Source organism: Pleurodeles waltl, chromosome 11 (genome assembly GCF_031143425.1).
Source record: "Pleurodeles waltl isolate 20211129_DDA chromosome 11, aPleWal1.hap1.20221129, whole genome shotgun sequence".
NCBI classification, from domain to species: domain Eukaryota; kingdom Metazoa; phylum Chordata; class Amphibia; order Caudata; family Salamandridae; genus Pleurodeles; species Pleurodeles waltl.
The window spans coordinates 951,546,050-951,573,551 of NC_090450.1; the positions used below are offsets into that span (position 1 = coordinate 951,546,050).

At 43.3% G+C, this 27,502-nt stretch overlaps 1 protein-coding gene across 6 annotated transcripts in view; it reads right to left on the bottom strand.

The window, feature by feature from the left end:
- Positions 1-27,502, bottom strand: part of CABIN1 (calcineurin binding protein 1) — a 1,028,293-nt gene that overhangs the window by 899,771 nt on the left and 101,020 nt on the right. For all 6 annotated transcript variants that reach the window (XM_069215153.1, XM_069215155.1, XM_069215154.1 and 3 more), the window contains exon 9: positions 14,599-14,900. In XM_069215153.1, the coding sequence (XP_069071254.1) occupies positions 14,599-14,900 (302 nt within the window). The remainder of the gene's footprint in view (positions 1-14,598; positions 14,901-27,502) is intronic.

Below are 27,502 nucleotides of genomic sequence, written 5' to 3' on the forward strand. Positions count from 1 at the left end.
GTCAACAGATCTGGCCTGTTGGGCAATTTGATGCAGGGTACCACTGATAGGTCTAGCAGCGTTGTGTACCAGGGTTGCCTTGCCCAAGTTGGTGCTATCAATATGAGTTTGAGTTTGCTTTGACTGAGTTTGTTTACCAGGTAAGGAAGGAGAGGGAGAGGAGGAAAAGCGTAAGCAAATATCCCTGACCAGTTCATCCATAGGGCATTGCCTTGGGATTGTTTGTGTGGGTACCTGGATGCGAAGTTTTGGCATTTTGCGTTCTCCCTTGTCGCAAACAAGTCTATCTGAGGTGTTCCCCAGAGTTTGAAATAAGTGTTCAGAATTTGGGGGTGAATTTCCCATTCGTGGACCTGTTGGTGATCTCGAGAGAGATTGTCTGCGAGTTGATTTTGTATCCCTGGTATAAACTGTGCAATTAGGCGAATTTGGTTGTGAATTGCCCAATGCCAAATTTTTTGTGCTAGCAGGCTTAACTGCGTGGAGTGCGTCCCTCCCTGCTTGTTTAGATAATACATTGTTGTCATGTTGTCTGTTTTGACGAGAATGTATTTGTGAACTATTATTGGTTGGAAAACTTTTAGTGCTTGAAAAACTGCTAGCAGTTCTAGGTGATTGATATGCAGTTTTGTTTGATGTACGTTCCATTGTCCTTGTATGCTGTGTTGATTGAGGTGTGCTCCCCACCCTGTCATGGAAGCATCTGTTGTTATTACGTATTGTGGCACTGGGTCTTGGAAAGGCCGCCCCTTGTTTAAATTTATGTTGTTCCACCACAGAAGCGAGAGGTAAGTTTGGCGGTCTATTAACACCAGATCTAGAAGGTGACCCTGTGCTTGAGACCACTGTGATGCTAGGCATTGTTGTAAGGGCCTCATGTGCAGTCTTGCGTTTGGGACAATGGCTATGCATGATGACATCATGCCTAGGAGTTGTAATACCATCTTTGCCTGTATCTTTTGTGTTGGATACATGCGTTGTATGATGGTGTTGAAATTTTGAATTCTTTGTGGACTTGGAGTGGCTACTCCCTTTGATGTGTCTATTATGGCTCCCAGGTATTGTTGTACCTTGCGTGGCAGAATTTTGGATTTTGTGAAATTGACGGTGAACCCGAGTTTGAAGAGGGTTTGTATGATCTGATTTGTGTGATTTGAGCACTGTATGAACGAATGGGCCTTGATTAGCCAGTCGTCCAAATATGGGAACACATGTATTTGCTGCCTTCTTATGTGTGCAGCGACTACCGCTAGACATTTGGTAAAGACTCTTGGTGCGGTTGTTAATCCGAAAGGCAGTACCTTGAATTGGTAATGTATTCCTTTGAATACGAACCTTAGGTATTTCCTGTGAGATGGGTGTATTGGTATATGGAAATAAGCATCCTTGAGGTCTAAAGTTGCCATGTAGTCGTGTAGTTTTAGCAATGGCAATACTTCTTGTAGTGTGACCATGTGGAAGTGGTCTGATTTGATGAAAGTGTTCACTACTCTGAGGTCTAGGATTGGTCTCAGCGTTTTGTCCTTCTTTGGTATCAGAAAGTACAGTGAGTAAACTCCTGTGTTTATTTGTGTGTTTGGCACTAATTCGATTGCATTCTTTTGCAATAGTGCCTGCACTTCTATCTCCAGGAGATTGGAATGGTGTGTTGTTAAATTTTGTGCTTTTGGTGGTATGTTTGGAGGGAATTGTAGAAATTCTATGCAATAACCATGTTGGATAATTGCTAGAACCCAAGTGTCTGTAGTGATTTCCTCCCATGCTTTGTAATAATGACCTATTCTTCCCCCCACTGGTGTTGTGTGGAGGGGGTGAGTGACATGTGAGTCATTGTTTAGTAGTAGGGGTTTTGGGGCTTTGAAATCTCCCTCTATTTCTAGGGAATTGCCCTCCTCTATATTGTCCCCGAAAACCTCCTCTATACTGTCCCTGGTAAGTGGACGGTGTTGCTTGTGAGGTGCTGGCTTGTGTGCTTTGACCCCGAAACCCCCCTCGAAAGGGCGTTTTACGGAATGTGCTGTAATTCCCTCTGCTCTGCGGGGAGTAGAGTGCGCCCATGGCTTTGGCAGTGTCCGTATCTTTTTTGAGTTTCTCAATCGCTGTGTCCACTTCTGGACCGAACAGTTCTTTTTCATTAAAAGGCATATTGAGAACTGCTTGTTGAATCTCTGGTTTAAATCCAGACGTTCGGAGCCATGCATGCCGTCTGATAGTTACAGATGTATTAATTGTCCGTGCAGCTGTATCTGCAGCGTCCATGGAGGAACGTATCTGGTTGTTGGAGATGGTCTGTCCCTCCTCAACCACTTGTTTCGCCCTATTTTGGAAGTCCTTGGGCAGATGTTCAATGAGATGTTGCATCTCGTCCCAGTGGGCTCTGTCATAGCGCGCAAGTAGTGCCTGGGAGTTCGCGATGCGCCACTGGTTTGCAGCTTGTGCTGCGACTCTTTTACCAGCTGCATCGAACTTGCGGCTTTCTTTATCTGGGGGTGGTGCATCTCCAGATGTGTGAGAGTTGGCCCTTTTCCTAGCTGCTCCTACAACAACAGAGTCTGGTGGCAGCTGTGTAGTGATGAAAAGCGGGTCCGTAGGAGGCGGCTTATACTTCTTTTCCACCCGTGGTGTGATTGCCCTACTTTTGACCGGCTCCTTAAATATGTCTTTTGCGTGCCGGAGCATACCAGGGAGCATAGGCAGGCTTTGGTAGGAGCTGTGGGTGGAGGAGAGTGTGTTGAACAAGAAATCATCCTCGACCTGTTCTGAGTGGAGGCTTACGTTATGAAATTGTGCTGCTCTAGCCACCACCTGAGAGTACGCGGTGCTGTCTTCTGGTGGAGATGGCTTTGTAGGGTAGGCCTCCGGGCTGTTATCTGACACTGGGGCGTCGTATAGGTCCCATGCGTCCTGATCTTGGTCACCCTGGCTCATGGTGGTGTGAGCTGGGGAGTGAGATGGAGTTTGTGCTGGTGAAACGTTAATCACGGGCGGAGGAGAGGGTGGTGGTGTAATTCTTTTAACCACTTTTGGTTGTGGTGCTTGTTCCGTCTGGAACTCCAACCTTCTCTTTCTCCTAATGGGGGGAAGGGTGCTTATTTTTCCTGTCCCCTGCTGAATGAAGATACGCTTTTGCGTATGGTCCACATCAGTTGCTTGTAGCTCTTCCTCAAACCTATGCTTTTGCATTTGGGAGGTTAGCGAGTGCTCTTCTGTATAAGAGCCTGAAGCTGGGTCGCTTGCAGTTTGTTTCGGCGTTGAAACTTTGTCTGCGTGTTTTTTCGGCTCCGAGGTGACTTTTTTCCTTTTCGGGGCCGAAACCTCTCGGCGTCGATCTGTTTCGGTGCCGCTGTCTCGGCGTCGAGCCGTGTCCACACCGGTATCTCGGTGTCGAGGCTTGTCTCCAGCACTTTCTCGGTCCCGAGAAGGCTGCGTGCCGGTGTCTCGACCGGAGTCGGACGATCTCGGCACTGTTTTGGCCTTTTTCGGTGCCGACGGTCGGTCACCGAATTTATGGGTCTAGCCATGGCCTGGTGGCAGTGGCGTCCCCTGGGCCTTGTAAATGTTTCTCTGTGTGTTTTTCGACGTCTTACTCACGGTTTGTGAATCGTCGAATCCTTCGGAGTCTGAGTCTTGGATCGAGAAGGTACCTTCTTCTTCCTGTTCCTCGAACTCCCGTTGGGCTGTCGGTGCGGACGCCATTTGAAGTCTTCTGGCTCGACGGTCTCGGAGTGTTTTTCGGGACCGGAACGCACGACAGGCCTCGCAGGTGTCTTCGCTGTGCTCAGGTGACAGGCACAGGTTGCAGACCAAGTGTTGGTCTGTGTAGGGGTATTTATTGTGGCATTTGGGGCAGAAACGAAACGGGGTCCGTTCCATCGGCGTTCTTCAGCACGCGGTCGGGCCGACCAGGCCCCGACGGAGGATCGAAAAACTACCCCGAAGGGCACCGGAGCTCTTCGATCTTCGATGCGGTGTGGAATCTAAGTACGCCGATCCCGAACGCAACAATACCGACGAAAATCTTCCGAAATTAGCTAATTTTCCGTTCCGAAACTCGGAGCGACAGGAACACGTCCGAACCCGATGGCGGAAAAAAAACAATCGAAGATGGAGTCGACGCCCATGCGCAATGGAGACAAAAGGAGGAGTCACTCGGTCCCGTGACTCGAAAGACTTCTTCGAAGAAAAACAACTTGTAACACTCCGGCCCAACACCAGATGGCGAGCTATTGCAGAACATGCGTATCTACAGCGACAGATGCCATCGAACACATTATTATGAATTTAACTTTGGCAAAGGGAGACAAGATGAGTTGTGTCATCATAATTCATATTGCATACCTTCCTGCCGTTCACAAGGTGTAAAAATACTGCCATAGCTGATTTATACCGCAGATGTTGCACAACTTGGAGGGGGGGAATTTTGCCTTTAGTAAAGATGTGTATAGCAATATTATGCAAGAGCTATTGACCTTGCCAATGTGTTTTAGTCATTTTGTATAACAGCAGGGCTGCTGTTCAATATGGCTAAAAGGTAGTGGCATAGAGTGTTGTAGAGTGGAATAGCAAAGAGTGGGGTAGAGTGTTGTGGAGTGGCAGAGTGTGTTGATAGTGTGGAGTCGCGCAGAGTGACATACACTGGAGTAGCATAGAGTAGAGTGGACTGGTGTAAAGTGCATTAGTGCAGAGTATAGTGGCGTACAGTGGCAATGAATTCAGCAGTGTACAATGCAGCATCGTACAATGCAGAGGCATATAATAGAGTGGTGCATAGTAGAGTGCAGTGCTGCAGAGAGGAGTGCCGCAGAAGGTGCAGAACTGAGGGGCGCAAAGTGGCCAGGAGTAGAGTGACGCAGAGTAAAGTGCTACGCAGTGGAGTAGAGTGGAGTAATGCAGAGGGCAGTGGCACAGAACAGAGTTGAGTGGCATATAGTGCTGTGGCATACAGTGCAGAGTATAGTCGAGTAGCAGAGTGCAGTGGCGTAAAGTGGTGCAAAGTAGAGTGGCATCGAGTTCAGTGGTGGAGAGTACAGTGTTGCAGAGTACAGCATCACAGTATAGTGGTGCAGAGTGGAGTAGAGTGGCGTAGAGAGCTGTGGCGCAGAGTACAGTGATGCAGAGTAGAGTGCGGTGGCGTAGAGTGAAGTGACACAATGCAGGTGGGTAGAGTGCATTGGCATAGAGTGCAGTGGTTAAGAGTAGAGTGCCATAGAGTGCAGTGGCAGAGAGTGGAGTGATGCAAAGTGGAGTAGAGTGGCATAGGAGGGGAGTGGAATTTTATAAAATATCTGTAGAAAGCTGACTCTTTATACAGTTGACCAAAATGAGGCACACTGTGTAAAGTGTCTGAGCAATCTCCAGAGGAATCAGAGGCACACATGGCAACCCAAATTCTCTCTTTCTAGGTAGTGTGGTTGAGCAGTTAAGCATATCAGAGGGTAGTGCTAAACATGTAAGACACACTCATACAGTAAGTGAGACATACAGTCAAAGAAATCCGACACCAATTTATAAGAAATAACACATACCTTTGTATACACATTGATTACAAGATCACAGGAATCAGGTGAGTACTTTGAGATGTGGACAGTGCAATTTTGAGATGCAGTAATGTTATCCTATGGAGGAAGAACAAGCACTGCATGCAGGTAGAGTACAGCGACGTGCGGGACCAATCTCCTGGACTTAAGGTGAATTTGGGGCAAGGTCCAAGGTCAAACCAACAGGTCACCTCAGGAGGCTCTGGAGAGTCAGAGTGCAGAGGTGTGTTAAAGGTATTGGGTGTCCCAATTGAGTCTTTGGGAATCGGTCAGGTTACAAAGTTGCTGCAAGGATGCATTGGCTGGAAGGTCAGTACATAAGTACTCATGGGGGGGCTCAACCCTTGAGGTCCTCGGGCACGTGGGGACACCATTGGCCAGCTCCTCCTTGGGCTGTACAGCGCAGGTGCGGTGGTGTCTTCAGGCATCGGGTCCCGTGCCGCAATTCCTCGCAGCTGCAAGGGGGGACGGGGGGGTGCAGAAACAGGCTATAGGCATGGACTAGGGGTCCAGTCCGACCAAGACAACAAATGAGCTCAGGTCTCACAAGGCTGGGAGGCATGGGAACAGCCTTGGTTTTCTTGCCCTCGGTCCAGGGCGGATAGCTGCAGAGGTGACCTGCTCTTTGTCTCCTGCTCACTCGCCGTTGCGGGGGGTAGGGCACTGGCAGAAACAGGTTGCAGATGCCGTTGTGAAGTCCACAGTGGGCGCATTCCAGGTGGGATTTGTTTGGAGGGCCTAGGGGCCACGGTGACACCGTTGGCCCACTTCAATATGGGGTAGGCAGCTTAGGTGCAGTGGTGATGTCAGGTATCAGGTTTCTGGCGGCCCCGGTCCTCATTTCCTTTTTGGGTGTCTGCAGATGCAGGCGAGCATCTTCCTGGTGATTTGTGAAGCAGAGGCAGCTCGCTCATCCAGTTTCTTGGAGGCTGCAGCAGCAGGGCAGGTCAGTTGTTCCTCGAGGGTCAGGTGCAGCAGGCACGCGGACAGGTTTGGCGCCAAGTCAGTCATGCTCCTCAGTTCTCGGATTCAGCAAGCTTCTTGTCCACTGCTTGTGTGTCAAGCAAAGTTCTGAGGTCATGGTATCAGGGGATCCCCTAAAATACTCAATTTAGGGGGTGTTAAGGAGAGTGAAGGGTAGTAGTCAATGGGCTACTTATCCTTGGAGACACTACACAGGTTACATCATAAATCTAATTGTCCTGTAAAAAATATCTGCTGGTCCCTTTGGTGCCATGTAGTGTGGCAACACATTATGGCAGCAATCACAAGATGAGAACTTCTGTGTTTTCTGTGTTGAGCTTTAGGCAGTTGTCCTTCATCCACGCTGAGATGTTTTTCATGCAGTTGTGGAAGTTAGTTATCGTTGAGGTGGGGTTGTCAGAGAGAGATAGGATGAGCTGCGTGTCGTTGGCATAAGATGATGTGCGATCTGACGATGTCTGCTAGTGCTGTCATGTAGAGTTTGAAGAGTGTTGGGCTGAGGGATTAGCCTTAAGGAACGCCATGAGGTTATTTTAGCCTTTTACACGGGCACATTATTAAGCTCTGGGCCTGAGGCCTGTGTCCTTTTACCTTGTTGCATTTCACTTTTATTCTTTTAGCAAAGCCTCATTTTAGGGGAAATGTTTTTTTATTCCATTTATCAGTTGCCCTTTCTTGCAGAATCTCTTATTCATTTCTTCGCACAACATTTTCATCCTGTGTTCAACCTAGGGCTGTACATGATGTTTACCGGGTATTGCCAGTCCAAAGAGTACACTGTCTACCCTACACAGAAAAATATGTGTTTTCACATCAGGGCAGTTCTTAGAACAACAGATATGTTATTATAAAACATCATGCTGCCCACACCATATTAGAGGGGACATTCCAGCCAGCTTGCCATCTTATGCTGCACGTCGTCGCAGTTTCTGCCGAAACCTTTTGGTTCGTCTTCGTCTACATAGGAGGACTCTCAGCAGACTAACATACCTCTTCTTTACCTCTGCACAGGTATGGAGGGTTGGGCTTGCTTCCCAAGACAAGAGGGCATATCAGGGCTACCACTGATACTTGCTCTCATATAGAAAGTTAGGAGGGTAAATAGGAATGTTAGGCACACTATTGTGACAATATGGTGAGACTCTTCTTTTGTTTCACTCTTTTGGTAGCTGGTGTAATAACACTGTGTTTCATTATCCCCATAATCGCAATTCATGTATTTTTTAATAGAACGCAGGTGCTTCAATAAAAAATATTGAACCAAGAGTCTGCTCCTCCCTGGTCTTTGCATGCATGAGATTTGTATATCTGAGAGAAAGGGGTTAAGATCTGGCTTCCCTGAGGAGTCTGTCATGCGATAGGTGGCCACAAGTCACTTCTACCTCTGGTACTTGTGAAGTGCTGCTAGCTAGCTGAAAAGGGTTAGGCCGACAGCTGTCACACAGCATGGGATCAGACTCAGTCCCCCACGCTCGGTGGTGCTGCCGTCCAAAATCCAGCAGTGTCGTTACCATAACGGGAGTCTACGGCACTGCAGATGTTGTGCTTGGCTTGCGATGTGAAGGAAGGGATACAGACTTTCTGGGTGCGCCCGGTGAGAAAGGATGCCATCTATCGGAGTGCTTCGTCTGTTATACCAATCTTGCGCAGGCAGTCGATGAGTGTGTAGTGGGAGACCGTGTCGAAGGCAGCGGAGAGGTCAAGCAGGATCAAGGCGGCTGATTCTTTTTTGTCGAGTAAGGTGCGGATGTTGTCTGCTGCGGTGAGCAGAGCTGTCTCGGTGCTGTAGTTGGTTCTCAATCCTGATTGGGAGGGGTCTAGTACGTTGTTTTTATCCACGTATTTGGTGAGTTGGAAACAGATGCCTTCACCAGGACTTTGATGGGGAATGGGAGCAGTGAGATGGGCCGGTAGTTCTGAAGTTTGGTGGGGTCTGCTGAGGTTTTATTTTGGAGGTGTCAGAGTGGCGCAGACTGGAGTTGTGCGTAGTAGAATGGTCAGGTCTGGGGTGGTGTAGAGTGCAGTGGCAAAGAGTGCAGTAGTGTAAAGTAGAGTGGTGAAGAGTGCATTGGCATCTATTAGAGAGGTACAGGGTAGAGAAGAGTAGCATGAAGTGACGGAGAATAGAGTGGAGTAGAGTTGAGTGGAGTAGTCTGGAGTACAGTGCAGTGGTGTGGAGTGGTGCTGAGTAGAGTGGATTGGTGCAGAGTGGAGTATTCATGGTGTGGTAGCACACTGCCATTACAGACAACACATTTTCAATTGAAATGACTATTATAAAACTATTATTATGTAATAAAACTATACAGTGCACACACGAAAATGTGTGGAAATTGCATCACCTAGTTTAATTTAGCAAACCAGACAGTTGCACTGCCTCATAAGCTGCAGCTGAAAAGAATGAGTTGGTATCTTTTCTTAACTAGCTCTGAATAAATCAAATAAAAGAAAAAAAATTAGCAACTAAAATGATAATATATACAATCAACATTTTTTTCCCTCCATTCCCTGGAGAGATTTATTCCGTCCACTGCAGGTGATTCAAACACATCAAATTCATAATACTAGCTTCTTGGTCCTTAATAAAAACCAAGATTTCTTTCCACACAAATTTGTGGAAAATCTGCATTTTAAGGCAAGGCACAGCGGCTATCATTAAGCAGGTTCAGAGTCTTGCAATTACAAGCTTACGGCACTCTAAACAGTATTGAAATAAAAATGACTAAACACAATCATTCGAACAGCCTCCTGTTATCTCCTGCCCACCGAGAAGGCCGTCTAGACTCAAATCACTCTTGACTAAATATGCCCCAAACATGGACATAAATCCCAGGCTCCTTCATCACTTCTTTCACTCAAAGGCATGACGATACATTGTGTTAGCCAAGCTGCCACCAGCAGTTTGGGGAATACAAATGGTGCTTGCTGGGACAGCCATGGCTTGGTGCATCTGTGCTGTCTTGCCCTTGTTCGTTTGAGCCGGCCTGATTTTCCCAGGGGCTCGAAAAACATGCAAACTGACTGAAGTTGCTCCTTGTGTTTGCTACATTTGTTGGTATGGGAGCTATCTATCGGGTCTCCAAGGACAAAACCTGGAGTAGCAAAGACTGGAGGGTGGACACCTTGATTTAGGGTTGGAGGGATTGGGCATTTCTGGATTTTTTGGTGTACCCATTTTTAATCCAGAGGATTATTTTAAGGGATGACAGCTTTTGTTCCTCTGCATTATGGGATACCACAGGCAGCTACATCAAAGTCAAGCTTGGGTACCTGGGTGCTTGAGCCTATTGTAGGAGGCTGGCCTGGCTTGTAGTGGGTACCAGAGGTACTTAAACCTTGTGCCAGGTCCAGTTATCCCTTATTAGTGTAGAAGAGGTGTGTCTAGCAGCTTAGGCTGATAGAAGGTAGCTATGGCAAAGCAGCTTAGGCTGAACCAAGAGACATGTAAAGCTCCTACTATACCACTGGTGTCATATGCACAATATCATAAGAAAACACAATACACAGATATACTAAAAATAAAGGTACTTTATTTTTATGACAATATGCCAAAAGTATCTCAGTGAGTACCCTCAGTATGAGGATAAGATATATACACAAGATATATGTACACAAACCAAAATTATGCAGATAATAGCAAAAGGAAGTAATGCAAGCAATGTAAAGTTACAGTAGATTGCAATAGGAGCACATAGGTATAGGGGCAACACAAACCATATACTCCAAAAGTGGAATGCGAACCACGAATGGACCCCAAACCTAAGTGAGCTTGTAGAGGGTCGCTGGGACTGTAAAAAAACAGTGAGGGTTAGAAAAATACCCACCCCAAGACCCTGAAAGGTAGGTGTAAAGTGCACCTACTACCCCAAGAGGGCACAGAAGTCATGATAGGGGGATTCTGCAGGAAGAACAAACACCAGCAATGCAACAACAGTGGATTTCCGGACCTGAGTACCTGTAAGACAAGGGGACCAAGTCCAATAGTCGCTACAGTGTCAAGAGTGGGCTGGAGCCCAGGAAATGCCAGCTGAGGGTGCAAGGAAACTGCCACCTGTTGGAAGAAGCTTGGCGTTCTGCAAGAAAGAAGAGGAATAGGAACTTCCCCTTTGGAGGATGGATGCCCTACTTCGTGAAGAAGCTTGCAGAGGTGTTCCCACGCAGAAAGACCGCAAACAAGCCTTTCTAGCTGCAAGGGTCGCAGTTAGGGTTTTTGGATGCTGCTGTGGCCCAGGAGGGACCAGGATGTCGCCACTTGGATGAGGAGACAGAGGGGGCGCCCAGCAATGTAGGGAGCCCTCACAGAAGCAGGCAGCACCCGCAGAAGTACCTGAACAGGCACTTAAAAGAAAAGTGAACCGGAGTCCACCCGAAGTCACAAAAGGGAGTCCCACAACGCCAGAGGACAACTCAGAAGGTTGTGCACTGCAGGAAGGAGTGTCGGGGACCCAGGCTTGGCTGTGCACGAAGGAAATCCTGGAAGAGTGCATAGGAGCCGGAGCAGCAGCAAATCATGCGGTACCCAGCAATGCAGTCTAGCGTGGGGAGGCAAGGACTTACCTCCACCAAACTTGGACTGGAGTCATTGGACTGTGGGAGTCACTTGGACAGAGTTGCTGAGTTCCAGGGACCACGCTTGTCGTGCTGAGAGGGGACCCAGAGGACCGGTGATGCAGTCTTTTGTTGCCTGCGGTGTTAGGGGGAAGATTCCGTCGACCCACGGGAGATTTCTTCAGAGCTCCAGGTGCAGAGAGGAGGCAGGCTACCCCCAGAGCATGCACCACCTGGAAACAGTCGAGAAAGCCGGCAGGATGAAGCGATACAAAGTTGCTAGCAGTCGTCTTGCTACTTTGTTGCAGTTTTGCAGGCGTCCTGAGCAGTCAGCTGTTGATTCTTTGGCAGAAGGTAAAGCGGGAGATGCAGAGGAACTCTGGTGAGCTCTTGCATTCGTTATCTGGTGAGATCCCCTAAGCAGAGACCCTAAATAGCTAGAAAAGGAGGTTTGGCTACCTAGGAAGGAGGATTGGCTACCAAGAGAGGTAAGAGCCTATCAGAAGGAGCCTCTGGCGTCACCACTGGCCACTCGGAGCAGTCCAGTGTGCCACAAACACCTCTGTTTCCAAGATGGCAGAGGTCTGGGACACACTGGAGGAGCTTTGGGCACCTCCCCTGGGAGGTGCAGGTCAGGGGAGTGGTCACGCCAGAGCAGGGCTGGGGGATGGGGGATCCCTGAACCGGTGTAGACTGGCTTATGCAGAGATGGGCACCATCTGTGCCCATCAAAGCATTTCCAGATGCTGGGGGAGGCTACTCCTCCCCAGCCTTCACACCTATTTCCAAAGGGAGAGGGTGTTACACCCTCTCTCAGAGGAAATCCTTTGTTCTGCTTTCCTGGGCCAGGGCTGCCTGGACCCCAGGAGGGCAGAAACCTGTCTGAGGGGTTGGCAGCAGCAGCAGCTGCAGTGGAGACCCCAGAATGGCAGTTTGGTAGTACCTAGGTTCTGTGCTAGAGACCCGGGGGATCATGTTACATGGCCATGTTCGGAGTTACCATTGTGACGCTGTACATAGGTAGTGGCCTATGTACAGTGTACGCGTGTAATGGTGTCCCCGCCCTCACAAAGTCTGGGGAATTTGCCCTGAACGATGTGGGGGCACCTTGGCTAGTACCAGGGTGCCCACACACTAAGTAACTTTGCACCCAACCTTCACCAGGTGAAGGTTAGACATATAGGTGACTTATAAGTTACTTAAGTGCAGTGGTAATGGCTGTGAAATAACGTCAACGTTGTTTCACTCAGGCTGCACTGGCAGGCCTGTGTAAGAACTGTCAGAGCCCCCTATGGGTGGCAAAAGAAATGCTGCAGCCCATAGGGATCTCCTGGAACCCCAATACCCTGGGTACCTCAGTACCATATACTAGGGAATTATATGGGTGCACCAGTATGCCAATGTGAATTGGTAAATATAGTCACTAGCCTGTTAGTGACAAATTTGGAAAGCAGAGAGAGCATAACCACTGAAGTTCTGGTTAGCAGAGCCTTAGTGAGACAGATAGGCATCACACAGGGAACACATACAGGGCACATACTTATGAGCACTGGGGCCCTGCCTGGCAGGGTCCCAGTGACACATAGACTAAAACAACATATATACAGTGAAATATGGGGGTAACATGCCAGGCAAGATGGTACTTTCCTACACCTATCAATCATCTTCCATATATTTCTAAGGGACCATGTCAATCCAAAGCATTTACCATAGTATAATGCTGTAAACAGGGCACACTGTCACAAAGAATGCTAGCATGTACAAAAAGGTAGCTTTAGAAGCATTTGGAGCTGTATCTGGGCTCCAGAAGATGCTAAAACTTCTGATTTTCAAGGTGTATAGCGTTATCAAGTGTACTATTTTACTTACTGGTTATTAAAGTCAATCAGTCAATATATATATTTATTCGATTTTGTGTAAAAATCATAAAACAACACATTACACTCCATCATAAAAAGACAGACTACTATAAAACCACATGAATAAAACTTGGTACTGTGATGATATCCAGGGAGAATCATATCTCCTTGCAATAAAAACCTCTACCATAAAGCACATTTACAAAAAAACTGAAAACACCTCCATTACTATTGGGGCAGCAGGTCCATGCAGTGTCCTGATAATCTTCCATCACCCGTCCACAGATATCCTACAGCTTATGGACATTTTAAGAAAACAACATACACTATGGCAAACTTCTGGACTGCCTAGAGCTTTAGATACATTAACGCACCTTTGCATTTCTGGAAAGCAAGCGGTTTCAGGATGTGTTTGTGACAACATAAAAAGAATTGTATAAAAAAAAAAAAAAGACAAAACAACATAAAAAAGCAACAAAGATTGTTCAAATGACCCACCAAAAGGACAAGCTGATATACTACCACCCCAGGGCTTTGCCCTCCTGAAAAACAAAAACACAGCATAATGTGCCTGCACTAGATCTGAAAAGATCCCCCTCCGTGATAGTTCCAGAGATAAATAAAATCTAGTCGCTCCCGATGTTAGAAAGATAAAATAATTACTAATAGAGCACTTACTAAACACCCCCTCCATTCTTTGGGAGAGCCAAAACTCTGTGTGACTGGACTTTAACAGCCACTTGTCAAATTTTCTTAAAGTAACCAGGACAAAGAGCATTTCAAGCAGAGCAATGTCAGTAAAAGACTTGCAAATGTAATTTACTCAGGGAATTGAGAGACCCCTGTCTAAACCAAGACATTCTAAAATAACCTTTCTATTAAAACTTGCTTCGGCACTTGACAAGACGCTAACCCAGAGCAGGGGCGGGCCACCTTAACTAAATCGAAAACATAGCATATTTAATTCCGGAAGCAAAATAAAATGAGAGCTAGTCGGCAAAAGGGTTGTGAGTCACCTACAAGTCTTGTTTTCTTCCACCTATACGGAAGAGGCATTGTAAAACTTCCACACCCCAGCTCCATACGTAGGTGCTGGGGCCCACTACAGGTTTTAAATTTTAATGTAGGGGGAAATAAGTGAGACTGGATAAAGACCCAGCCGCCCTGCCCAATTTCATACAAGCGGTTATTAAAGTCATTTTATTTTTATAACTTAAAGCACTGACTGGATAGCAAGGGTATTAAGTGTTTCTAGTGTGTCATACAGATACAGACACTCTAAGCCTCTGCAACTCTTGGAGTAACGCTTGACTAACGTTATGGAGCCAAGCACCTAAAGGAATTGACTTGGCAATTCAATCTGTAGTTCAAAAGTATTGTAGCCCCTGGACAACAATGGTGAACAATCTTACCCACAGAAGGTAGAACCCAGTAGACTCCAACTTCTCAGAACCATAGTAAAAGGCCTCGGACTACTCTAAAGACAATGAAAGAATGAGAGGTGGACAGTGTCACCTTTCCATTCACTGTTTACCACAGACAATGTCAGTGGAGCAATTCAATAAATCCTTACTAGTATAAAAGTAAATAATTTTCCTGAAAAGATAAACACAAAAGCCATATCACATGAGCAGAACAAAGTGCTTCTCCCTGGTAATACACATCCTCACCTAAAGGTACTAATTGCTCCATGGGGCTGGAAGTCGTGCTTGAGACAAGGCTGGGAGTAGACACTGCAGGTATCACAGGCGGGAGGGCCTTTACTGGTTCCATGACTGTCACAACTGGCTCAGTGCTGATGGGATTGGCCTGGATCACACTAACAGGTGTAGAAGTGGGCGGGAGAATTAAATGCTGAGCCGGCTCCTTATACTCCGACAGGTCAATCTGCTTCCCTAGGCTAGGGCGAGGGGGCTCACATGTTGTCTGGTGCCGATACATGGCCATCAGGCTTTCTCCTAAGCATTTCCATCTGCAGGAAAAAAAAAAAAAAAAGAACAATCATGTCAGACTTAGAAGGATCACTACTGTAACCCTATTGTATCACTCTTACAAAAGGGGCCATCAAAGGGATTGACAGTATGTGCGGACTAAGGCCGACATAAGCATTTATGAAGTACAATAAAGATTGCAGGCACATAAAAACAAGGTTGTGTTTCTGCGCGGCAAGGTAAATTGCTAAAACAAAAACTTTTGCATGCCAAATATGAAAAATTAACACAAATAAGGATTGCTCAGGCCCTTACAGCAGGACTCTCCTGAATCTCAAATTAACATAAACAAAGAAGATACTCATTGAAAAGGCACCTCTCTATGGTGTTCAGTTAAAGCTGATCTAGTATAAATCAACGTGTGCTCTCCATGTTGTTGGACAAAATGTTTAGAACATATGATTACTATAGTAGCTCTGTATCAGTTAACCACAATCTGAAGGCAAGGACTTGCCATGAGAACCTCTTGCACAAGAGTTGGTTCTCCCATTTCTTAGCTTCATTTTAGATTTCAAATTTTACAGGTTTTAGCTGCATCACTTTTAGTAATGACATTTTACACACTTCACTTTGCTTGCATGACATTATTTTAGGAATATACTGTACATGTTGCTTGTTTTAGTTAGCCTTTTCTCAACATTTAATCAGTACATTCTGTTCAAGGCTAGGAACACTGTACACAATATCCTTGTGCTTGCATTGCCCTTTATGAGAGAGCTTCGAACATCTAGACAAAGCATTGCACCATAGCTGTGCTTCTAATACAGTGTGGCTTTATTACATAAGTGATGCATTGACCCAGAAGGAGCAGAAGGGCATTCCAGCTGTGACCTTCCTGGGATGAATGCTGTGTTCAATATGTGCTCTGCTGCTGCTAATCTACCAGCTTCCAGAGAGGATCGTCATCCATACTACAGGTTGACTACTGATACCATTTCCAGGTCTGGGAATAAGGATAATCCTTTAGATAGGGCAGGCAGAATGGTAGACCCGCTATGCTCCCAGTATGGTCTTAAGGTAGGTAGGAATCCCTAGAACCCCTTTACCATGGTTGGGGTGTTCATTATCTTTACCATGTTCATTATGCTGGTAGCTTTGCTTTGTTTCATCTGCCTAATTATAGCTGTTCCTTCTCTCTATGCAAATTACAATTGTTTCAATAAATGTATTGAAAACTTCTCATATCTCTCTTGTGTTACCTCTGGGCATGCATGAGTAATGCAACGAAAAGGTGGGATCTCTTTCCACAATGTCTCTGAGAAGTCAGAGTGTCAAGTCCAGGTTGCCATTTACCTTTCACCACGGCATGGTTGCGAGTGTAGGTGAGGCATCATGAGTTTGCCAGAAATTGGATCTACAGTTTCCGATGGTGTGGAAGGACTCTGGTCCCCATATTCTGAAGTTCTGCCTTCCTAAATACCTACTCCTAATATGTCAGTAGGAACCGTATAACATGGCGCCGCCAATGTTCTTAGGTCAGGTACTTATTTAACGGGTCTACTGAGTAGTTTTCTCTTGTGTGCCCGAGGTGCCCTATTCACATTAATACGAAGATGTCCATGGTGTTAGGAATTATATCCTCCTCAGCATTATAGGAAGCACCTATATTTGTCTGTAGGCTGTTCAAGCTTGAACCTTGAAAGGACACCCCACTTTAGTATTTTCCTTCTCTGAATAACATTATTAAAATGGCAAATCTAATTAATATTCCGGTCAATTGCAGACATGCTGTTACACAACATTTAATTCAAAATGGACTTGTTAATGGGGGTGGAGATGTTACCTTCGTTTTCGAGGCACACAATGTGTACAAAACTGAAGTTTTTTATTAATGGATTGCTTTTCCTGCAGTCAATGCAAATACAAATACATTTCATACATACATAGCGGCCAATGCACCAAGTCCATACAGACCATATCAACATTTAGAAATACCCTTAACATATCAGAAACACGAAAACAGGTCCAAGTTGCCCTACCAAACATTGTAGACTGCGTTAGATTGGGTCCCCTCAGCAATGACAGAACCACATGGCCAGGTCTTGCTGGCTACACAACATAAATGAAAAAAGTACCCGTGGGTGACTTAGGCCTCTTATATAATCACCTAGTCAGATTATACAGACTTTTAATGCAGTTTGTTATGCACACCTTAACAACTGCCCCAGTGAGAGCTGCTCAAGCTATCCAACCACGACTGACTACGCCTGGGATAAACCCGGTAACAATTAATGCTATTATGGGTAAAGTACCCACCAGACAGGAGGCAATTCTGTTCTGGATTGCTAAAAAAACAAAATCAGCCTGAAGCAGTGTTTCCCTATACGGGACTCCAAGATAAACATAGAATTCTCACAACGTGCTTGCCATTTGGGATGGTACCCTCAATTGATGAGTGTACTACATGGAGTACACTCTTTGGTGCAATCTAAAACAGATCTAATTGTACACCATCTCTTGCTGTTTTACCAGATGTATTAAAACAGATACAAAAAGAACAGGGGCCTGCTCCAGCTCTGGGCTCTGGGATGAACCCAATTGGCAGCTCTGTGTGTTTTCAGCCATGACAGTAATCAGTTCATCATCACATGCACTAAGCTGTACTTTGAAGCTAGAAATGCGCAGACTCAAATTTACAGAGACTTCAGCCAAAGTATAATTCTCCCACTAGGTCACAGTATCAGGACCTCTGGTCCTTTGCAGCACTTAATCATATAATTATCAGGATTGATGAGAGGTCACCCTCCCGAAAAAGACATTGAGAATATACATATGTTTTATAGACCTCAGAAAGTGAAAATATGAACCTCTTTGTAACCAACCTCTCAAGTGAACACAGATATGTCTATTCATTTCAACCACTACCAGATTATGTCAGTGCCATTCTCTTTCAGCAACCCGAGCAAATTGCAAATGTTTAACTAATGGAGAGAGCTGACCGTAGCCTACTGTACCCACAGGACAATCCGCTATCTTGATTAGATTACTGAGGTTATAATGAACATTCTGCATAACACAAAGGGAAAACTGATCACAAGTGGGCCAGATATGTATAACACTGAGAGGTCAATACAGGTCTCTGTTCACTCCCTCCTACAGTGCACTATGTTGCTGTTGCAAAGATTGGGTCGCTCACCGACAACCTTTTATTGCCGAAATGTATCTTTTAAACAAATGAAAAAAATAGTGAAAAAAATAAATAGATGATGGAGGGATGCTTTGAGAATTAAAAATTTGAACATAAACACATAAGGACTGTACGGACGTGTAAGCTGGCATACAAGACATTAAAGGAGGAAAAACGATGGCTGAGTAGTGGAAAGAACTGTGAGCACCATATCTGTTTGTTTGAAGAAATAGGAGTGAAGAGCGGTAGTGACAGATAAAATAGAAAAGGAGATTAAAAGGACCAGACAAGAGTAGAGGAGAATGAGAAGTAAAACTGGAGACCAATGAGGTCAAAATTTCCAACACATGGTAGTAACACACTTGAGACCCGCACGGGTGAGTAGCGCGCTTTATAAATGTTAATGATTTGATTTAGTAACAGGCACCTTGATTAATCTCAATAGAGTATATTATTGTTAAAATATCAAGTTGAAACAGTAGCAACAAGAAAATGAATGAGTAATGGTTAATATTGTGTCTTGTACTCAGGAGAGATAGTCTAGTTGTTAAGGTGAGGAGTCGAGAGCTGACTGGATAGTGAAGATCTAGTTGTCTGATTTTTTAGTCAGTAGTAGATATGGTGCTGTGCTGGGAATTCGGAGTTGATGGGTGGATGAAGAGAACCCAAATTCAGGAAGAGAACCCAGGAAGGAGCCAATGGATGACCTAAAAGAATGTTGGTGTAAAGGAAGCAACAGTCTAGTTGTTAAAGTGTTGTGCCTGGAGCAAGGCGTTAAAAAAAGATCATGAGGGGATCAGTGAGAATGAAGATGACATTTTGGCTATTACTGGCTTAGAATTAGACATTTATGGTAAAGTTGAAGGACAAGGTGTGTGGGGGATAACGTTCTATTTACGGCATTGTGCCTCTAGTCAGGGTTTGAATCCCAGGATCGCAGCCTACAAGACGTAGAGCTGGTTATTTGGAAGCTCTAAATTTGTACATACACGTTTGGGCATGCTGATGCACTCACCATCCGGTACACATCGCCTTCATTCTGCACTGCAGAAAGTGAGCTGGTCTTTTTGTTTATTTCGAAGAGAATTACATGTTAATACAACATTGTAGGAAGCTGGCTCTTTATATGGTATACCAAAAAGAGGTATGTGGTGTAAAGAGTTCAGGTATCCCCTTAGTAGGGGACAGGGCTTTCTCAAAAAATTCCAAGTGCTCTAATTATGGTAGGGGAGATTCACACCAATTTAGAAAAATAACACATTTTTATATACTTTTTAAGACCAAGAACTTCGTTATTGGGTTAGCACTTTTTAGGTTAGCAGTTTTGAAGTATACAGCAAATACACCTACACGGACTTTAATGCAGTAGTGTTATCAAATGAGAAAAGAAGCATATACTGCATATGGGTACTTGGCAACAATATACAAGACTGTTCTTCTGGAGTTAAGGTGAGTATTGGGCAAGGTTCAAGACAACACCAATAGGCCACTTTGGGAGGCACTAGGGCATCCGAGTGCTGAGATGCTTTAGAGCGTCAGGTATCCCATTCACTTTAATGGGAAATGGTCCTGGGGAAAGGAGGCTGCAAGTGTGACTGGGGACCTGTCTGGCTGAACCCACAGGGGGCTCAGGTCTCAAGGGTCTTGGGCACAGAGGTCAACAGCAACTCAGATTGGGGGACATGTGTGCAGTGGTGCTTTGTCCAGCATGGTTGCTTCAAGAAGACTCCTCATAGTTCTTGGTTCCTGCCCAAAAGAGGTTGCAGGCAGTAGCCGGGGGACAAATCTGGCCAAACCTAAGGAGGGGTTCAGCTCTGGAGACTCAGGACCTCGTTGGCACCATTGGCTCACTTTGACTTGGGATGTGGGGCTTGGGTGCAGTGGTGCTTTTTGAAGTCATGTTCTTCAAGGTCCGGGGCTCTCACGGTTCTTCTTGGATGCAGGGGAGTAGCTCTGCTACTCCACAGGAGATGCTGGTGGTTCCTCGGAGTGCTGGCAGACCTGCCAGGCTTCTGGAGGCAGAGTAGCTGCAGCACAAGTTGATGTTGGTGCAACTTCAAGAACAGCAGACAGGCCGGTAGGGTTGGGGCCAAGTCATTTGCTGTTCCTCAGTTCTTGCTTTTCACAGTTCTTCTGTGTTCCTCTTCTTAGGTTGGTGGAATCTGCTTCCTGGTGCGAGGAGCTAATCTAAATACTAGGTGTAGGGATGTTATGGGGAGTGCCTGGTAGTAGTCAATGAGCTACTTACCGTTGGGGTCACTACACCACCCTATATGACCAGTTCTTGTGGGGAGTGGGGATAACCCTGTCCCAGAATTCCTAATGCTGCCATTACCAAGATGGCAGATTTTTTCTAGAGAGAGGTACATCAGGCAGCTCACGTTAGGGGTGTGTCTGACCTAGGTGTGCTCCACGCCACCCAGCATAGCACATTTCCTGCATGTCCTGGTGCCAAAGAGGCCTCAGGGCAAGGGGTGGTATCTTGTAGGCCTGCGGGATGTCGGGCCACATATCAAAGGCAGCAGGGACTTTAAAGCCCCTGGCCTTAGCATGCTAAATCACTAGGCATCCTGCTGGAGGTCGTGTGAACACCTTCCTCCACAGGAAGCGTTGTTTCTGGACTCCGACAGCGTGGGCTCTCACATGCAGAGGGTCAGAAACCTGTCTGTGGTGGCAGGCTGAACTGTACCAGTCAGTCAGCACCCTAGAGGAATTTTAGCTTTTAGGGTGCATGTATTAATAAATCCATCATTAGAATCAGTACGAGGTGTTTGATACCAAACACCACAGGTTTCAGTGAAGCCATTAAGTAACTGCGAAACCCGTTTTGACCTGTGCCTAATAAATACCTTAAGATGACTTCCCTGTTCACTTGTGATGTCTAAGAATTGACTTAGACATTACAGGGGCATATCTGCTCCAGCAGATAAATCCACACATGTAGCATAATGTACCCTGCCTTGGGCTGTAAGGCCTGCTGTAGGGGCCTGCATGAGTGAGGCAAGGAGTCCCGTAGGGTAGCACAATACATGCTGCAGCCCTTTAGGACCTTCCTTAGTACCCATGCCATAGGTACCAGTGGTACCATTTACTAGGAACTTACATGAGTACTAAAGGTTTTGCCAATTGGGGAACAATTGCACAGTTTTAGGGAAAGAGATCTGATACTGGTTAGCAGGAAGCCAGTCAAAATTGCATCAAATGGACAATAAGTTTCAGTGACCTAGTTAAAAAGGAGCCTTTTCCTACAAACATGTTTCAACAAAGAACACTCACAAGCACAGACTTGGTTGTAAAAAAACAAATAGCCTATTAGGAATCATTGGATGTTGGTCAGAAGCCTTCAGTTTACGTACAACACACATTATTAGAACTGTACTGGAACTAAGACCTGATAGGGGTTCTTCTATTGATTCATCTTTGTTTCACAGCATAATTAATTCTGTTTATTTTGGCTCAAGTCAATATTCAGATGATGAAAATAATTTACTTATAATGCTACATATGTGTGCTATATTAATATTTTGAAGGTTGGTGGGCTGCCATGAAAAGAACGGAATTAAAGGACCAAGATAGGAGATGGAAAAAAGAAATAGGTGGCAAGGTAGGTAAAAAACAGTATATTTCTACCTATAAGGATGAAAAGAGGGAAAAAAGGCACTAATCGTTGTATACAGTGAACTGGAGTGGATGGAAGGTAAGTTCTGTTTCTTGGTCAGTGGGAGCTTTCCATCGAGTGATGGAAGTTTCTAATGACTTTTGAAAGTACATATCCAAGGAGTCTCATAGTTGCATGTTATTTTTAATTAGATCCGGATGTTTCAGGAAGGCGATGTCCACACCACTTATGTAGCACAGCCAAGCTCACCAAGTGAGAGTCAAAACTACCTGGGGATTTCCAATTGGACAGTATCACTCTTACTCCCAGTAAGATTAGTAGGTCAAGAAGCAGGATGCCTTTAGGCCTCATCTTAAGCAAAGTTTTATAGCTCCGAAAAAGGCCAAGATTGGATCCAAGTAATACGTAACAATATGATTTTTTTCAAGCAGTCTTCTCTTAATATTTACTTTTCTTATTATGGCAGACGAACATCAAAGATGATTTATTCAGCTTGCTTTCTCATGTTTTTTTCTACCATGAGTAGAGCATGCAAAGCGGGGTATTGAATTTGGGGCTAGCAAGGCATTTTTCAGTGTCTAGCCACATTGTGTGTAGAAACTAAGCAGTGCCTTGTTGGGCAAGGTATACAGTTTGATATAGAAGAATGTTTGGTAGATTCATGTACTTTTTATATCTTATTCAGGGAGATTCAAGATTTCTTCTTCCAAGAAAGCAAGTGCCTTGACCTAGACAGAAGGGATCTAGCAAAGTCCCATTAACTTTCAACCTAGCCACTGGTCTATCATATAAGGTTAGTATCAATAAATAAATGGTTCACAAAAGTCAACTTCAGTAAGACTCCCATAATACCTTAATTAAACCCTTATTCACACTCAAAATTATCGCTGCAGTAGATGAGTTTATTAATTTGGAATTCTAAATGGCATGGCTTGACAATATTGTGTTATATGCCCCAAATGAAGCATGATTGTGAAGGGGTAACAAATCAGGTATTTTCTTCTAGGTGATTGATTACATTTTTACCATAAATCTTAAATTTCACATGTATTAATGGTACTGGTCTATAACTTGTATTTGAGGCGTTTGTCCTCTTTATGAATTACTACAATTGTAGCATAAGCAGTTTAGCCTTGAACAGCGCCTAATTTCAAATAGTATTAAAAAAAAATCTTGTGCAAGTGGAATGAGATTTTGTCTAGGGAGGTTTAAGTCATAAAACAGCCTGAAAGCCATTTAGTTGAAGGGCCTTCTCACTGGCTAGCATATGGAAAGCTTTGATTATCTCTGCTTTGTCTATTGGCCTGTCTATTTATATAATAATACATTATTATGTAGCTAGTCATATACTTCTAATGTGATATTTTTATTAAGTGCATAGAGAAAGGAGTAATATTTTAGCAAGATTTGTGCAATCTCATCATTGTTTGTGTGGGCACAGCCACTGCCATCTTCAAAGGCTGACAGTAGAGATTCAGCTTTTTGCCCCCTTTCCAATTTCCCTCCTCTACTGAGTTCACAAAACATCTGCTTTTCCGTTAATAAACCCATGCATCAACTGTTTTTCTTAGAATTCTTTTATATTCATATTTCAAGGATCTCAACTGGCCAAGGTGTTGTATACATTTAGTATATGTGTTATTTGTCGAGTGGTTTCATTTTTAATTTCAAAACCTTACAATAATTCTGTGCATTGTAAGCTTTGTTTTTGTGGGCCATCACACATATTTAATTTCTCAGACTATTTGAAATGGGTGAACAGTTATCTTTGTCTTCTAGTGGGAAGGGACCTATGCTCTTTTTAATTTTACATTACAAGTTGCATCAAATAATATTCCAATTCATTCTCTATATTTTAGAGTCTGTTTAGTGTATCTTAAATGGATACATACATGGCCCAACATGAACACTGGACGTTTGAAGTTGGCTCTGTGTATGGTATACTAAAACTAAGTATACCGTGCATAGAGTCCAGGGGTCTCCTTACCAGTGGACAGAGGCAATCCCATGGTGCTCTTTTAGGGGGTGGTGTGGTCGAGCAGCCTTAGGCTTATCAGAGAGGAGTGTTAAACATCTGCAAATACACACAGTCAATAAATGAGACACGACTCAATAAGGAGATCCATGCAATTTACAAAAATAACAAGTCTCTCTATATATATAAACATATATATTTGAAAAACAAAACGGCTCTCAAAGGCACCGCGCTCCAAATTACCGGTGCTACTGCTGAGGCGAGCCAACCCAAAACAATGTTTTAAATCAAAAATTAGCAGTGCACTCCATTAAGGGTGAAAATTGTGGCGTTTATTTCATATTCAACTGGAAAAATAAAACGAACGACGCGTTTCGACCGTCTGGTCTTTCTCGAGTTCGAAAAGTCTCGTTACTCTTGCAGCTTCTATTTATAGAAACAACAGTGCTTAACAGTGCATGTTGGGACTCGTGGTTCCAAACCACTTAACCCTTCGACAAATACAACAGGCAAACAAAAGTAATGTATGTGAATATTATTACATTTCAGATAGAGGACATAAGTCAATTTATTTAAAACAACAATGTTCTGACTTCAATGACTGTAGTACCACCATGGGTTGACAAATTATCGTACATGCATATATAAATAAATCAATATGTGTAGTAAAAAGTAAATAATTAGTAATATATAATTTGAATTTCCAAATAAATTCTTTCATTTAAAAAAAAAAAAAAATAATAATAAAAATAAAATAACCATTATTGTCGTGCTACCGAAAATAGCACAAAACTTTCTCCGAAATTAATTGATTAATCTAAATAATTATATGTAACTATATCTGTTTACCAGTAAATTAATACAGCCATTGAGTTGTAGAAAAAAGAGAGATACAAAGGAGTCAGTACTTAATAATTTCAAGATAATCTATATATCTCTCGCCTTATATTATACGGGTGATAAGAGCAAATGTTAGTGTGGTAGAGTCTGTACCTCCACATTGGCATTGAGTATTTTTTAAGATAAGGCTAAAACTACAAATGAACAAAGAGTTCTTCATCATTATTCATCCCAAAGGGGACCTTAGTTTTCATCTGTATTATAAATCTTGATTCAAGTCGCCTTAACTTTTTAACTCTATCACCTCCTCTCTCATACTCAGGAATGTGATCAATACCATAGTACCTCAAAGTTCTCCAATCATTCTGTGTATGAGTTTGTAAGTGTCTAGCTGTGGCGTATGTGAAGTCCTTGTGAGTGATTGCTCTTATATGTTCCAAGATTCTTTTCTTTAATGCACAGATTGTGCTCCCAATATACTTGGAGCCACAATGACATTCAATTACATACACCACAAATTTTGTGTCACATGTGATCTTATGTTTAATAGCCAACTCTTGTCCGTTTGGAAATGTAACCTTTTTCAAAGATTTTCCAATTTTACAGGCTTTGCAATGATTACATTTGAAGAACCCCTTTTGGGTTTCCCCTAGCCAAGTATGTTCTTTCTCCAGACAAAAATGACTTTTAATAATCATATCCTTTATGCTGGGTGCTTTCCTATATGAAAATAAAGGCATAGGGTTTACTAGGGATCCTAAATCCGGATCCCGTTTTATAATCTGCCAATGTTTACATAAAATGTTTTTAATTAGATTACTTTCTTTGGTAAACTGCATTATCATTCTTATTGGCTCTTTTGAAATGTTCTCCTTATTTTGGAACAGGAAGACCTCTCGTTTTTTAGACTGAATTAAATTAAGATTTCTCTTGAGAATGTTCTCGTTGTATCCTCGAGTTTTAAATCTCTCATACGTTTGATGACATTTTAAAAATGACTCTTTTTCACTGGAGCAAATTCTCCTCATTCTAATAAATTCACCCAAGGGTATGCTGTTAATCAGAGATTTGGGATGGAAACTTCTACCATGTAGTATACTGTTACATGCAGTCTCTTTTCGAAAAACTGTCGTTTCTATTTTGTCATTCTCAATATAAATCGTAATGTCTAAAAAATTGATCGTTGTGTTACTTATATCACAAGTAAATTTAAGACCCACTTCATTGTTATTGAGAGTATCAAAATATTCCATAAATTCCTGCCTTGAACCATTCCAAATAATAAAGAGATCATCTATGTAACGAACCCAAAGTAATGCTTTTTCAGCATAGTGCTCATTATTTTTACTCCACGCTATCTCCCTTTCCCACCAACCCATTACCAGGTTTGCATAATTTGGGGAAAATGAAATTCCCATAGCAGTACCGCATAATTGGTGATAAATTACATGATTAAAAATAAAAACATCGTTTTTAAGACACATATCAATCATGTCTAGTAACATTTTTGAGTGCTCTAACTCCGAAATATTTCGCTGTTTCAGAAAGTATTCACAAGCATTTAACCCAATTTCATGTCTGATTGATGTGTAAAGAGAGACTACGTCTATTGTAACCAACAAATAACTGCTATGCCAATCTAAATCTAGTAGAATTTTAAGAAGATCTCCAGAGTCCTTGATATATGAGCTTAAGGTTTTTACTATGGGAGCTAAATAAATGTCTACATAATTCGACACTCTTTCAAATAATGAGTCACATGCAGAGACTATTGGTCTTCCCGGTGGTGATTTCAATGATTTATGTATTTTCGGCAGAAAATATATCGTTGGTAAAGTTGGATTTTCTTTTCTTAAGAAGGTGTATTCTTCACGATCAAGTAACAATTGTTGATGCCAAGTCTCCAATTTGGTATGTAAAAGAAATGTCAACTTTTTAATAGGATTTGATGTCAACTTTTTGTATTCAAATGGATTATTCAGTTGTCTGTAAGCTTCCCTCATATAATCGGAAATATTTTGAATGACAATGTTCCCTCCTTTGTCTGCAGGTTTGATTATAATTAGATTATTTTGTGTCAAGTTTTTTAATGCCAGGCGCTCATTTTTTGTCAAATTCTCCATGTTATTCCCACGTTTTTTATTTTGTAGGCGCTCCAAATCTTCTAAAACTAATTCTGAGTATAAATCTATTTTGTTGCCTGGAGATAGAACTGGACAAAACTTTGATTTCTCTTTTAAACCAGATGGTATGTGGTATTTAGTATTCACGTTTAGTTGTTGTAGAACTTCCATTTCCGTATATTCATCATCCTGTAAATTGTGAAATAAGTCAAACATTGTTTTTAAATCAGTTGCTTGATCAACAATTAGTTGAGTTTCATCTAATTCCACTGTGGTCTTATTCTCTAAATTGGACAAAGTCTTTTTCTTTTGCTGTGCATGAAATTTCAACAATTTTAACTTTCTTATGAATTTATAAATGTCAATCCGAGTATCTACATGGTTGTGATGAGTTTCAGGGCAGAATGATAAGCCTTTGTTAAGAGTTTTCAATTCCAATTCTGTGAGTTTGTAATCAGAGAGATTAACTACCAGGTTTGGAGATTCACTTATTTCCTTAAGCTCCTGAGAGAGTATTGTCTTTTGCCTATTTCTTTTTGCTCTCCTTGATTTTCTTTTTCTGATTCTGCCTGATTTGATTTTCTTCCAAAGCCACGGCCTATTGTTCTGCCTCTTCCTCTTGATAGTTTTTGATCCAAGCAAAGTACTTGCATTTCTTCTAAAAAAGTATTCCCGTTGTCAATACTATCTCCTTCACTTAATTCTACTTCTGACTCTGTAGATATCTCATCCCCACTTTGGGCCGGTTGTGCTCTTATAGCCTTGGAGTTGCGTTTTAATTGATCAAATCTCTTGGCAAATGTATATACTCTCCCAAATTTATAGTCTTTTTCATCCCTCAAGAATTTATTCTTTTTTCTTTCCTGAATTTCATCTTCAAATGAATTTAAGCGTTTTTC